Here is a 14138-nt window from a genome sequence, read left to right as displayed (position 1 = left end):
ACATTTTCGTGGGTCTTAGACACTTCCCGAAGGATTTGTTCCCAGCTGTCAGATGAGGAAACTGGCGCTCGCAGGGCCGGCGCAGCAGGGCGGGGCTCTGCACGAGTCCAGTGGGAAACCTCTCTCCGGAGCTAAGCCCCCGGCCCACCCCGGCAGCGCTCCGTGATCGACTGGGGACGTTCCTTCCGTCGGTCCCCTTTGTTCCCAGCGCGGAGCCCGCGGCCCTGCCCTTCCTCCAGGCCCCGCCCCTTCCTCCAGGCCCCGCCCCTTCCTCCAGGCCCCGCCTCCCGTTCTAGCCGAGGCGCGCGGCCGCGCCTGCGCCCGCCCGCCTGTCCCCGCCTCGCGCATGCGCGGCGCTCGCTCGCAGGAGAGCGTGGCGGGGGCCGCGGCGGGCGCCATCATGGACGAGGACTACTACGGGAACGCGGCCGAGTGGGGCGACGAGGCTGACGGCGGCCAGGTGAGGCGGGACACCTGGCGCCCCCCGGCGAGGATCGTTCGTCTCCGCCGCCGGCGGGCCGGCCCCGCTCCCGGCGAGGCCGCGCGGCGCGAGGCCGCGGGCGTGCGGGGGGTGTGCGCGCGCACGGCCCGCGCGGTCACCGTGTGGTTCAAGCACAGCCCGCCCCGCCCCCGCCCACCCGGGGTCCTGCAGCGCGGCCGCCGGGGTCCCCGCCTCCTCGCCTGCAGGACCGTGGGGCAGGGGTGAGGCGGCGGAGGCTCTGGCGCAGGGCGGCCCGAGGCCCCCCGTACCCCCTTGCTCCGGCCAGGAGCAACCTGCGACCCCCACGGCGGGCGGGACACCAACGCTAAGGTGGAGGGTTGGGCCCGGAGCTCACACAGTTTTAAACAAAAATAAAGTGGAAAAACTTCACACCAGTATCATGGTGAAAAAGTAGAACTTAGGGCATTCCTACATGTGCTTTACTGTTTTATAAACTGTACTCTTCAGCACCTTGGGCTGATTTCATCTGTCTTTGGGCAAACTGATGGAAAGGATCTTCGGGCCTTGACCTTCCAGGGTTTGGGGTGGAAGCCCAGGAGGGATCACTCTGTTCCACCCTGAGAACAGGGCCTGCAGAGTCAGGGCAGGCAGCTCTAGTCTGGCCGGTGTGTCCCCTCCATAACTCTAAAGACCCACCTGCGGCGCATGGTTGAAATGTAGCTTCTCACATCCCTCCTCTGGAGACAGCCCAACAGTTGGTCTGGACGGGAGCCTGGGAACTTGCTTTTTTTTTTTTTTTCTTTGAGGCTTAGTTTCGCTCCTGTTGCCCAGGCTGGAGTGTAATGGCACCATCGCGGCTCACTGCAACCCCTGCCTCCCGGGTTCAAGCGATTCTCCTGCCTCAGCCTCCCGAGTAGCTGGGATTACAGGCGCCCACCACCACGCCCAGCTAAGTTTTTAAATTTTGAGTAGAGAGGAGGTTTCACTATGTTGGCCAGGCTGGTCTCGAACTCCTGACCTCGGGTAATCCACCCACCTCGGCCTCCCAAACTGCTGGGATTACAGGCGTGAGCCACCGCGCCTCGCCCAGGAACTTGCATTTTTAACAAGAGTCAAGATTGGGGATGTCTGGTGCATTTTGAACTGGTGTTTTGAGGGAATAAAGGATGAAGTGGGGCTTACGTTGATGACCATGGGTGGTGGTGTGATGGCGGCTTCCGAGCCGTGGTATAAAATGCCAAGGCAGGCGACGTGTTTCTGGAACTGAAAGAAGCCCTGTGAAGTTAGCTGCCTGGTGGAAGCAGTGGCAGGAGCTCAGTAGGGAGCAGGTTCTGAAGATCCTTGGAGCGTGCTGAATGGTATGGCTTGTTCAGGAGTTTGGGGCAGGGAGTGACACGAGTAGATTTGCATGTTGGATCATTTCACAGTGTTGGAGGCTTAGGGTGGAGTGGATAGAGTCAGACTTAGCTAACGGAGAGCCTGGGCCGTGTGCGTCATGCATTATCGCCTTCCACACTCAAGATTTTGAGTTGGGTGTTACTCTGCTTATCTGGTAAGTGAAGAAAGTGAGACGAAAAGACTTAGTGACCTGCCCAAGGTCATGAAACTAGTAAGGAAGGAGAGGGGACCCAAGCCCACGTCCTTTGTCTCCATTGCCACTTTATCAAATTGCTGACCACCAAAGTGGTCCAGATGGGAGGGTGTGAATTAGCTTAGTGGTGGGTTGGTGTTTGGGGCATCTTGGATATCACCTTGAGCCTTTTTTTCTTTTTTCTGTTTTTTTTTTTTTTTTTTTTTGAGACAGAGTCTCGCTCAGCCACCCAGGATGGAGTGCAGTGGCTTGATCTCGCCTCACTGCAAGCACCATATCCTGGGTTCAAGTGATTCTCCCGTCTCAGCCTCCCGAGTAGCTGGGATTACAGGCACCTGCCATCATGCCCGGCTAATTTTTGTGTTTTAGTAGAGACGGGGTTTCACCATGTTGGCCAGGCTGGTCTTGAACTCCTGACCTCAGGTGATCCGCCCGCCCCGGCCTCCCAAAATGCTAGGATTACAGGCATGAGCCACCGCGCCTGGCCTTTTTGTTTTTCCTTTGAGACAGAGTCTGGCTGTGTCACCCAGGCTGGAGTGCAGTGGCGCCATCTTGGCTCACTGCAACCTCCGCCTCCCGGGTTCAAGTGATTCTCCAAGTAGCTGGGATTACAGGCTGGTCTCGAGCTCCTGGTCTCAAGTAATCTGCCCGCCTCAGCCTCCCAAAGTGTTGGGATTACAGACGTGAGCCACCATGCCCGGCTCACCTTGAGCCTTTAAGTCATAAAGTGTTAGAACTGGGGCATGTAAGGGCCATCTAATCAATGCCTTCACTTTATAGACCGAGTGCGTGAGTTACTTGCCCAAGTTTATGCAGTCAGACCTAGACCCCACTGATGGGAGACTCGGGAGTCTCATGTTTGGGGAATTTTAATCATGATCCTAATTTTGCCCATTGACACCTGTGGGCTCTCATTGATGGGGGGGGGTGGACCAGATGTTCATTTCATGTTTATTCTGTGACTCAGCTTGGAAGAGGGACAGAAAGTTAGGAAAGGTGTTAGGAGGGTGGCAAGAACTGGATTTTAAAAGATAGTTGGTGACCCAAATCCTGTTCGCCTGATGCCACGTTACATAGTGGGAGGCAGGAAGATGTGTAAGGAGGCCACTGTGATGTTCAGTCTGGATGATGGAAACTAAGAGCTACAGACATTGAAACAGATGAGTCCTGCTACAGGTTGCAAATGGGGAGTGGCGAGAGGTCAGAACGGACAGGGGAAGTGGGAAGGGCATGCTGTTGCTAGTGCTGGGGTGTTTTTTCCTGAAGGAGATGGGAATCTTTAAGCAGGAGAGAGATGTCAGTTTTGTGGCTTACAAAGATCACTGGCCACAGTGTGAAAGATGATTGAAGGGAAGGAATAAGACCGAGACTTTAGGGGAATGTTGCTACTGCAAGCATACAAAAAATAAGGAAGAGCAGAGGCAAATGTGGAAAGAAGGACCACCTTGGATAGACAGATGGGAGATGGAGTTGATGAATCTATGTGACAGGATGTGGGGGTGGGGGGAGGGAGAGAAGCTGAAGATGATTTTCAGGTTTGGGGGTAACAGGTAGCTATATGATGGAATCCTCTACTGAAATATGGGTTGTAGAAAGAAGATCTGTTTCCAGGGAAAAGGTGTCAGTTTTGGACCTAAGGAGTTTGGATACTTGTGAGACATCTGACTGGAAATGAGAATGGAATGTTGGATACCTGAGTCTGGAGCTTAAGAGAGGAAGGACGGAGAGAGAGATCCAGGCTAATTCTGGATTTGTGAGCAGGTAGATAGCATGACCTGAGAGGTGATGGAAGAGGCAGGTGAGTGCCCAGGGTGGAAGCCCAAGAGAACAGACGTGGGAATGAGGCTGGGGGTGAAGTCCGGCCTCTGTCACGCCCTCAGGGGCTCAGGGTTCCCCACACAAATCTGGTCTGAGAGAAGACTCCACAGTCTTTAGTGGGAAGTCATCAGGTTCTGTCTGCTTCCAAAGCACTGCTTTTAGGATCTTAGTCCAGATCAGGAGTGAGCAAACTTTTCTGAAAAAGGGTAGATAGCAAATATTTTAGGCTGTGCCTGTCTCTGTCTTAACTACTTAACTCGGCCCTTACAGGGGGAAAATGATCATAGACAATCCTTAAAAGAATGGGTGTGGTTGTGTTCCACAAAACTTTATTTGCAAAAATCGGAGAGGGCTGGATTTGGCTCTGGGTCATAGTTTGCTGACCCCTGGCCCAGCTCTTGCCCCATTATGTTAGAGTAGGTTGCATGGAGGTCTGTCTCGCCTATTAGTTTGTAAACTTCTTTGATGGGAAAAGCCTTGTCTTGTCTTATATTTTCTTAGGTTCCTTGGTTGATGAGCACAGTGCAGACTGTTCAAAAAGTATCTGCTTGTTAGTTAGGGTGGCAGTGTTAAAGTTGAAGAGGGTTTGGGATCACTCAGTCCATCCTCACGTGGTCATCAGCAGGTGAAGAAGCCTGCTTTGCCCTTAGATTGAGTGACAGGCCTGAGGTTGCTTCCACATAGAATTGGGACTGGAGTCCAGCTAGAAGTGCCGATGCAAGGCGAGTTAGCGACGTTTACTTTCTAATGGTAAGTGATGGCTCACGCTTTCAAGAATCAGGTTGTTGCTCTTCAGTGGCATGTATGAAATAAGAATAGTGAAAACAATAATAATAATAGTTGACTATCTATTGCACTGTTACTAAATGTCAGGGGTTATGCTGGGCTCTTCCAAAAATTAGCTCATGGAATCCTCACAACAGCCAAATGGGAATAGGCGTTACTATTATCTTCACTTAACAGAGGAGGAAACGGACGCTCAGAGAGGTTGGGTAACTTGTGTGAGCACGGAACACGGTTTGCCAGGGAGGAGTTGTACGCACCCACTCAGTGTGATCTTGGATCCCATTTTCCTAGCCGCTCACTACCTGCCCAGCCCATTTCATGAAATTGTCATGAAAGTCAAATGAAATAATGTGTGTAGAATACTTTCAAAATGGGCAGCATTATACGATTTAAGGTGAGATTAGGGTATTTATATTAATGAAAAAAATCCTGGCTCCTGGCATTTACTAACAGCAGGAGGATGATTCTGGAGAAGGAGAGGATGATGCAGAGGTTCAGCAAGAATGCCTGCATAAATTTTCCACCCGGGATTATATCATGGAGCCCTCCATCTTTAACACTCTGAAGAGGTATGTGAGAAAGGTGTTTGTATTGGGAGGAGGCTGGGGATAATTTAGAGAAAGTTTTGTAATACACCCAGAAGGTGCTATGTAAAGCAGGAGTACTGTGAACTGAACTAAAGGCTTCAAGGGGCGGCCCCTCTGCCACTTTTTTTTTTTTTTTTAAAGACAGGGTCTTGCCCTGTTGCAGTGGCACAATCACTGCTCACTGCAGCTTCAGCCTCCTGGAATCAGGCAGTGCTCCCACCTCAGCCTCACAAGGTGGCCACTGCAGACGTGTGCCATCGTGCCTGGCTTTTTTTTTTTTTTTTGGAGAGACACGGCTCTTTATGTTGCCCAGGCTGGTCTTGAACTCCTAGGCTCAAGTGATTCTCCCACCTCTGCCTCCCAAAGTGCTGGGATTACAGGTGTGCACCACCGCACCCAGCCCCCTCTGCTGCTTTAAAAATTTTGAAACCTGATTCTCTTCCTCCTTCCTTACCTTCCTGTTGTCCATCATTCCATTCATTCTGGTGTAATTGCCGCTTTGTTACTTTCCCTAGGTATTTTCAGGCAGGAGGGTCTCCAGAGAATGTTATCCAGCTCTTATCTGAAAACTACACCGCTGTGGCCCAAACTGTGAACCTGCTGGCTGAGTGGCTCATTCAGACAGGTGCTTTGTGGGTGGCCCCTGTCCTGGCTAGTCACCCCCACCTTTTTAAAAATAGACTTTTGTGTCCTTATAACACTGATACATTGCCTTGTTTTCCTGGTTTCTGAGACTTGTGTAAGAAAGAGCTGAATTTCTTACTTATTTTTATGTTTATCTTACTCATTTGTATCTGCTTGCCTCTTATCTTTGATTCAGTAATTGAGGTTTACTGGTAGCCTGCAAACGTGATTCTCATTGAGCTGTTTTCCCTACCATGTTGTAGAATTATAGGATTATACAGTGTATGTTCAGTGTGTCATTTTCAAGACGTCTATTACAGCAAGCAGTAAATGACGGATAATTTAGGACTGGCTATGATTATGGCTTTTAGCTAATATGATCAAAGTAGAGCCTTACTGTAAATCCACGGAGCCGGGTGCAGATGACGTCACTGAAGTGCGTGCTGTCCGGAAGCTTGTGGACGCACTGCTGTCCCGGTGATTAGACACGAGTGTGTCTCTTTTGGCTGCCATCTGCTCCCTCCTCACTGGGCAGGGATGTTTTTCCGTCCCCCTACCTGTCCGCTGTGGCCATTTGTCTTTATCCTTAGTGAGGCTCCGCAGACGGTGCCGTCCTTTCCATGAAGTCAGGGGTGGACCAGACTTGTGTGTTCTGTTCTGTGCTGCTTTTTGGGTCTTATCATTGAATATCATTGATAACTACTTTTAAGAGTTCCAAAATCTTATATTTATAAGTGGTCAGAAGCAATTCTTTGATATTTGAGTCACATAGAGACTTTTGACCGTTTGCTTTCTAAAGCCACACAGTGAATGGAGAGCTTGCCATTGTCTAGTTGCTTTCATTTTCTTTCAGGTGTTGAGCCAGTGCAGGTTCAGGAAACTGTGGAAAATCACTTGAAGAGTTTGCTGATCAAACATTTTGACCCCCGCAAAGCAGATTCTATTTTTACTGAAGAAGGAGAGGTGAGAAATTCTTTGTCTAGTACCAGGCCCTAGGGTCTTTTGCAAATTTCTTGTGTACAGTGGAGTGTGGCATATCATGTAAGTAATGGCAGAGTTGGGGACTAAAATCAAAGTGTGAGACAGAAGTTGCATCTAGTCAGAATTGCCCTTTAAACTCTGTACCCAGGGTCGTGACATGCTTGCACACAAGAGGCACACGGGTGCTGAGACCAAGAGAAGGAACAGCAAGTTCCCACCACTTCCCCTCTCAGGCTGACTCCCGGGCACAGCCCTTGGAGTGTTGTGGTGGATTTCGTTTGATTCCTCCAAGGAGCAGTTGCCAAGACAGGGCTAGGCCTGCAGGAGATTATGGGGGAAGCAACTATGAGGGAAGATGGGGGTAGTGCTGGAGGAGGCTGGGGTAGCTGTGATGCAGTCTGACCCTTGAGGGCAAGAGAGAAGGAATGAGGGTTAGTAGGAAGAATGTTAGGCTGCAGTGTGGTTTCCAGAAAGCTCCAGCCATATCAGTGGGGAATCTTTAAGCCACAGGTGCCCATTCTGGGAGCCCACGTCTCCTGGACAGACCTGCTTTTGAGGCCCTGCTGCATTCCATCTGTGGCTGGGAGCAGCCTTGGGGAGCTGGCCTTGGCACAAACAGGATGGCAGGTTCAGAGCACAGCCCTTGAAGCCATCCGTCACATAGGAGAGCTGAGAGAAACGTTTTTCTGGCTACTCCATGTGGTGATGGGCCAGACCACCTGTGCCATTTAAATGGCCTCTTTCTGTTTTGCTGAGGGCATACAGCTGGGGCAGCATGCGCTGCCTGAGCGTGCAAGGCAGCTCTGTGCGGGCCTTGGTGTCTCCTAGAAAGCGACTTTCAGTACCCTCTTGTGTTGAGTCCAGTCTTCTGAAAGCTGAGTGGGCATCCAGGGACCTTCCTGTCACTCAGCCAACTGTGTGGCCGTGGCCAGCTCTGGGTCTGCCTCCCCAGAACTAGATGCCCATGGGGACTCCATCAGCACCAATCTCCTGCAATCGTTTATACAACAGAATCTCCACTCAAGTAAAAGCGGGGCCTCCTCCTGTTTTGCTGTTTGTGTGTTTGTTGGCAGACCCCAGCGTGGCTGGAACAGATGATTGCACACACCACGTGGCGGGATCTTTTTTACAAACTGGCTGAAGCCCATCCAGACTGTTTGATGCTAAACTTTACCGTTAAGGTAGGAAGAGTTCTGGAGTTAAAGAGAAAGGTGTTTGTGAATGAGGGTTATTTTTGGTTGTTGGTCTGTTTCCTTTGACAGTTCATATTTGCTTTTTTTCATAAAGGTCTTTATTGTTTTATTTTCATAAGCCTTACACTGAGAAAGAAAAGTGTAAAATTTGTATCTGTGTTTTTGGGTCAGCATTGACTGTGTTTTAGGATTTAGCAGGGACACATAGAGTTCTCTATGCTTTGAGAATAGCTTTAGGTGTGCCTGCTTGATCTTCCTCTTGCCTATGAGGAAACGATGGAGAGGTGGTCAGCCCAGGGCACACACCTAGGTGCTAGCAGGGTGGGGGCGGAGTGAAGGCCTGAGACCCATGACCAGCGCACACTTACTCCACCTCACCACGAACACTGACGAGCCAGCTTCCCGTGGAGGTGCGGTCACTGCATGCCACCCCTTTGACTTCTTGTTTTGTGTCCTAGCTTATTTCTGACGCAGGGTACCAGGGGGAGATCACCAGTGTGTCCACAGCATGCCAGCAGCTAGAAGTGTTCTCGAGAGTGCTCCGGACCTCTCTAGCTACAATTTTAGATGGAGGAGAAGAAAACCTTGAAAAAAATCTCCCTGAGTTTGCCGTAAGTTCTTTCTGTATGAGCCTGAGATTAGAAGGAGGCTACTTTGGGTCTTGGTTTTCAAGCATGAGCTGCTCCTTCCCGGGAGAGAATCTCCATTTCTGAGGGCACCTTCCAGGACGCTCACCCCCGGGCCTGAGCACGGTGGAGGCTCGGCTCTAGTCCGCTGTCCGTGCCAGAGGAGTGAACCCCACACCCTGTCTCCCTGCAATCTTTCAGAAGATGGTGTGCCACGGGGAGCACACGTACCTGTTTGCCCAGGCCATGATGTCCGTGCTGGCCCAGGAGGAGCAGGGGGGCTCCGCTGTGCGCAGGATCGCCCAGGAAGTGCAGCGCTTTGCCCAGGAGAAGTGAGAGGCCCTGTTTCTGCTCATCCCCTCCCTCCCTAGTGCTCCCCACGAAACCCTTCCCATGGCCCTCATTCCACAGCCAAAGCTGCTAGCTCCTTCTGTTCAACATATAGGTAGACTTCCTTTTGGCTGGGCATGGTGGCTCACCTAAGGTCAGGAGTTCAAGACCAGCCTGACAAACATGGAGAAACCCCGTCCCTACTAAACAAAAATACAAAATTAGCCGGGTGTGGTGGCACATGCCTGTAACCCCAGCTATTTGGGAGGCTGAGGCAGAAGAATCGCTTGAACCTGGGAGGTGGAGGTTGTGGTCAGCCAAGATTGCACCATTGCACTCCAACCTGGGCAACAAGAGCAAAACTCTGTCTCAAAAAAAAAAAAAAAAAAAAAAACTTCCTTTTATCCAGCAGAGCTGGAAAAGTTAGAGTTGTTTTTGGTATACTGAGAGAGCTGGCATTCTAAAGTGCTGCTCTGAGGACTGTTTTGTAAAGCACTTGATTCTTTTTCACTGTGCTATATTTATGGACCTGGGTTTTATACTGGGATTCATAAGTAACAAATAACATCAGTCCTGAAATAGTTGTGCAGAATCTCATTGTTACAGTGTCGTCCACATCTTACTGTACAAAATGAGCTCGTATTAACTTTATTTTCTGCTACCAATAGAGTGTTCATAAGTATTTAAAGTGCATGACTCCTTTATTATAGAGCCAGCAAGCTGTATTTGAATCACTTTCCCAGTGTTGTAAATGTTATGAGTCAGTACACTCGTGAATGACAGAAAAACAGAGATCCCAACAATGTAAAGTATTCTGTGTGTAAAGAAGAACAGAAAAAAGAAGCTGCCTCGTTACTAACAGTCTCTCTGGTTTTTCTCATCAAGAGGTCACGACGCCAGTCAGATCACACTAGCGTTGGGCACAGCTGCCTCCTACCCCAGGGCCTGCCAGGCTCTTGGGGCCATGCTGTCCAAAGGAGCCCTGAACCCTGCCGACATCACCGTCCTGTTCAAGATGTTCACAAGCATGGACCCTCCTCCAGTTGAACTCGTAAGTTGCTTCTCAAGAACCCCCAGTGCCAACTGGTAGGGTTACTTTGGAAAGTCTGTGCTTGTCTGATTCTCTGAAGGCTGTGAATGCAAATCCATCATTGTCCTGGTCCTTCCTCAGTCACGCTCTCGGCCTGGAGCCTGTTAGGCCCCTGCTGTGTAGGGAGCCCTGAGGGGAGGTGGGTGAGCAGTGCTCTCAGGCCTGCCGTCCCGAACTGGGCCTGTGCTTCTCCTCAGATCCGCGTTCCAGCCTTCCTGGACCTGTTCATGCAGTCACTCTTTAAACCAGGGGCTCGGATCAACCAGGACCACAAGCACAAATACATCCACATCTTGGCGTACGCGGCAAGCGTGGTTGAGACCTGGAAGAAGGTACCATCGGTTCTGGGAATTTGTGGATTTTTTAGGAGACAAATCTCCTCCTCTGCTTTGATATTATTTTGGAATTTTGGCTACAAGAAATCTTGAGCCTCTCTAGTATCAAGCATGTCTTTTCTTCTGTTTCTGCATAGAGAAAGTGCTAAACGTCTCAAGAAAATGTGTGTAACATCTCTTAATACTCTGCAAACTGTAATTTGAAATGTGACTAAAGAAATGAAACTGATTTCCATAAGACATGGACAAACACTAGTCTCAATGCTTTTCAGTTTCTGTACACTGTGTGACTTTGAAGTTTGACAATTAAATTGACTCCCAACTTAAGGAGAAATAGGGAAAGTGATTTGCAAGGAGAGGTGGCCGATACCAGAACACCCCGACAGCAGGGATATCTGCCCTGTCAGGCTCACTAGCTTGTGTGTGTGTTTTCAGAACAAGCGCGTGAGTATCAATAAAGATGAGCTGAAGTCAACGTCGAAAGCTGTTGAAACTGTTCACAATTTGTGTTGCAACGAGAACAAAGGGGCCTCTGAACTAGTGGCAGAATTGAGCACACTTTATCAGTGTATTAGGTAAGTAAAACGAAACTTAGTTCTTCAATCAGTCCTTTGGGGAGGAGGTGGTTTGAGTTTTCATATTGAAAGCTCAAATAACAAAGGCTTCAGCGATACTTATTCATTTTATGTATTTTTTCATTTTTAAACAGTACGTAGGGAACTTTGGACAGCTTTAGCAGTGTGAGGAATTTTCAGGTGTTTATTTGCCAGAAGTCTGTTGAGCACATCCTCACAAATTAGACGAAGTAAAAGATAGACAGAGTTATAAAAATTGATTTGAAGGGTCTATTTATAGGTAAAGTTATACCCACAAACTATTGCTTAGATAGAAATGATTTGTGATTATGCCAATTATATAAATACACGTGTCCTAGAAATAGTATGTCCTCTTAGGCATGTCTTTCCCCTAATAATTTATACTAGGGATGAAGAAAGAGTTTGCTACATAAAGGTAAACTTCAACCCAGTTCACCAAACTCACTGAGGGTTGCTCATTGATGTTTTCCTTTAAATAAGTGGTTTAAAGTGAGCAGAGAATTGAACTCTGCTTCTCGCACCACATGTTGAGTGGCTGCCGATCCATTCACGCTATTTACTAATAAGCAGAGCTTAGGCCGGGCACGGTGGCTCCCGCCTGGAATCCCAGCACTCTGGGAGGCCAAGGCAAGAAAATCGCTTGAACCCAGGAGTGCAAGACCAGCCCAAGCAACATGGTGGACCCTCTTTCTACAAAAAATTAGCTAGACATGGTGGCACGCACCTGTAGTCCCAGGTACTCGGGAGGCCACAGCGAGCCATGATTGTGCCATTACACTCCAGCCTGGGTGACAGAGTCTCAAAAAAAAAAAAAAAAAAAAAAAAAAAGGTTGGGGGACGTATTGAAGGGTGAATGATGGAGTCGTTTGAGTTTGTTTGTAACCATCCTTTAATGCTTTTCTAGCATATTTTGTGTTTTCAATTGTTTTTTAAAGGAAGCATTCTGCCTTAACTGTAGGTTTCCAGTGGTAGCAATGGGCGTGCTGAAGTGGGTGGATTGGACTGTATCAGAACCAAGGTACTTTCAGCTGCAGACCGACCATACCCCTGTCCACCTGGCATTGCTGGATGAGGTAAGAGGGCGGAGGGCTGTTCACAGTGTACACAGTGTCTGTCTCATGCTGTTTACGTTGGCATTAACATTGCATCTATTTAGTAAGTTTAGAGGATACTCTTTTCAAAAATAGTTATTTCAGTCCTAAGTGAGGATTTTCCTCTTAAGGACCTAGCTTCATTGACTGCAGAAATTTCTTAATCTCAGTCAAGTGTTACTGGAAGCTGATGGCCCTGGCTTAGGTGTCAGGACCTTCCTCCTCAGTGATAAGCTCTTTGGTGACTGTGACAGTGCCCGGTTTCTCTGTGTGCCGAGTGTGACCACATTGCTCAGCGAAGCTCCCTCTGGCCTGTTTGTAGATCAGCACCTGCCACCAACTCCTGCACCCCCAGGTCCTGCAGCTGCTTGTTAAGCTTTTTGAGACTGAGCACTCCCAGCTGGACGTGATGGAGCAGGTGAGCAGTGCCCGTGGGGCTCGCCAGGGGGTTGGGGAGGACCCCCTCTAACCAGCTCCCTGTCCCCCTTCTGTAGCTGGAGCTGAAGAAGACACTGCTGGACAGGATGGTTCACCTGCTGAGTCGAGGTTATGTACTTCCTGTTGTCAGTTACATCCGAAAGTGTCTGGAGAAGCTGGACACTGACATTTCACTCATTCGCTATTTTGTCACTGAGGTCAGCAATGCACCGTTGGTTTCATGTTTCATACTGTTTACACTAGCACTGCCCTTTTTGGCTTAATGTAGTTCATTTTGTACCTAACTGAGAACTGTGCTTTCTGATGTAGTGATGACAATGACAGATACTCATTTACCAAAAAGCACTTCCTGCCTGCAGCAGCTGTATTACACACTTTGCCTCCATTACCACCCTGGGCATCTTAATGTTGGAGACGGGTGGTGTCACCAGGGAAGCTGGTGGGGGCGGGGAGGGATTTTTTTCAAACTGATTGCCATTTCACCCCAATGTCGGTGGATGCCCCGCACTAGTGTGCGGAAGAAGTCACCCTGTGCTCCCCCACACAGGTGCTGGACGTCATTGCTCCTCCTTATACCTCTGACTTCGTGCAACTTTTCCTCCCCATCCTGGAGAATGACAGCATCGCAGGTACCATCAAAACGGAAGGCGAGCATGACCCTGTGACGGAGTTTATAGGTGAGGCCCAGTGCCTAGCCCTTTGTTACAATAGAAAATGTCAGCTGGGCGCAGTGGCTCATGCCTGTAATCCCAGCACTTTGGGAGGCCGAGGTGGGTGGATCACCTGAGGTTGGGAGTTCAAGACCAGCCTGACCAACATGGAGAAACCCCATCTCTACTAAACATACAAAATTAGCCAGGTGTGGTGGCACACGCCTGTAATCCCAGCTACTTGGGAGGCTGAGGCAGGAGAATTGCTTACCCTGGGAGGCGGAGGTTGCATGAGCCAAGATCGCGCCATTGCACTCTTTCCTGGGCAACAAGAGCAAAACTCCATCTCAAAAAAAAAAAGAAAAAAGAAAATGTCATGTTCTACTTCCTGTTTCTAACGCAGTCACTGTTTTCCTCGTTAAAGCTCACTGCAAATCTAACTTCATCATGGTGAACTAATTTAGAGCATCCTCCAGCGCTGAAGCAGAACATTCCAGAACCAGTTGTGGAGAAACCCTTTCAAGAAGCTGTTTTAAGAGGCTCGGGCAGTTTCTTCAAAATGGGCACCATTGGGAGGAGGTGGATGACTTCTTTACAAAGGAAAATGGTAGCAGCTTCAGTGAGAAACTGCTCTTACGAACAGTCCCTTCTCTGCTGTCAATCCAGTACTGCTCTCAAATCCTGTTTTCGGTGTTCATTTCCTTCAAGGCAGGCACTGGGCTCGCATGACGCCTCAGGACAGATCCGGCCGTCAGCCGTGGGCCGCTGGGAACTCAGACACTCGGGGAACTCCTTTCAAAGCTGACCTCAGTTTTCTCACAAGAACCCAGTTAGTTGATGTTTTATTATAATTGTCTTAATTTGCTAAGGACAAGTAATAAATTTTTAAAAAGCCTTTCTGCTGGGTTGGATTGGGTCCTGATGTGACATTGTTTTTGTGTGTGAATAAGGCACGGTCAG

At 49.3% G+C, this 14138-nt stretch overlaps 1 protein-coding gene across 2 annotated transcripts; it reads left to right on the top strand.

Moving 5' to 3' along the window:
• The first annotated feature begins 304 nt into the window (after nt 1–304).
• Nucleotides 305–14073, top strand: NELFCD (negative elongation factor complex member C/D). Of its 2 annotated transcripts, XM_050745590.1 has the most exons (15): nt 305–460; nt 5091–5206; nt 5740–5849; nt 6702–6811; nt 7903–8010; nt 8481–8633; nt 8850–8980; nt 9864–10029; nt 10266–10400; nt 10839–10978; nt 11958–12072; nt 12413–12508; nt 12585–12725; nt 13076–13205; nt 13603–14073. In XM_050745590.1, exons 1-15 carry the CDS (start codon nt 347–349, stop codon nt 13635–13637), a joined length of 1800 nt encoding a protein of 599 aa, XP_050601547.1. In that variant the 5' UTR covers nt 305–346; the 3' UTR covers nt 13638–14073. The 2 variants fall into 2 exon arrangements, with proteins under 2 accessions (XP_050601547.1, XP_050601548.1); XM_050745591.1 differs by lacking the exon at nt 13603–14073 and having other exon boundaries at nt 12585–12636; nt 13076–13202.
• The last annotated feature ends 65 nt before the right edge of the window (nt 14074–14138 follow it).

This window comes from Macaca thibetana, chromosome 10, assembly GCF_024542745.1.
Source record: "Macaca thibetana thibetana isolate TM-01 chromosome 10, ASM2454274v1, whole genome shotgun sequence".
Classification (NCBI taxonomy): domain Eukaryota; kingdom Metazoa; phylum Chordata; class Mammalia; order Primates; family Cercopithecidae; genus Macaca; species Macaca thibetana.
This window is presented reverse-complemented; position numbering and strand designations above follow the sequence as displayed.

Bases quoted from the DNA above. Each gene is read 5' to 3' on its own strand.
- NELFCD (XM_050745590.1), top strand. From the start codon at position 347: ATGCGCGGCGCTCGCTCGCAGGAGAGCGTGGCGGGGGCCGCGGCGGGC. The intron at 10,401-10,838 runs GTACCATCGGTT...GTGTGTTTTCAG, and splicing joins TGGTTGAGACCTGGAAGAAG to AACAAGCGCGTGAGTATCAA. The intron at 12,509-12,584 runs GTGAGCAGTGCC...CCCCTTCTGTAG, and splicing joins AGCTGGACGTGATGGAGCAG to CTGGAGCTGAAGAAGACACT.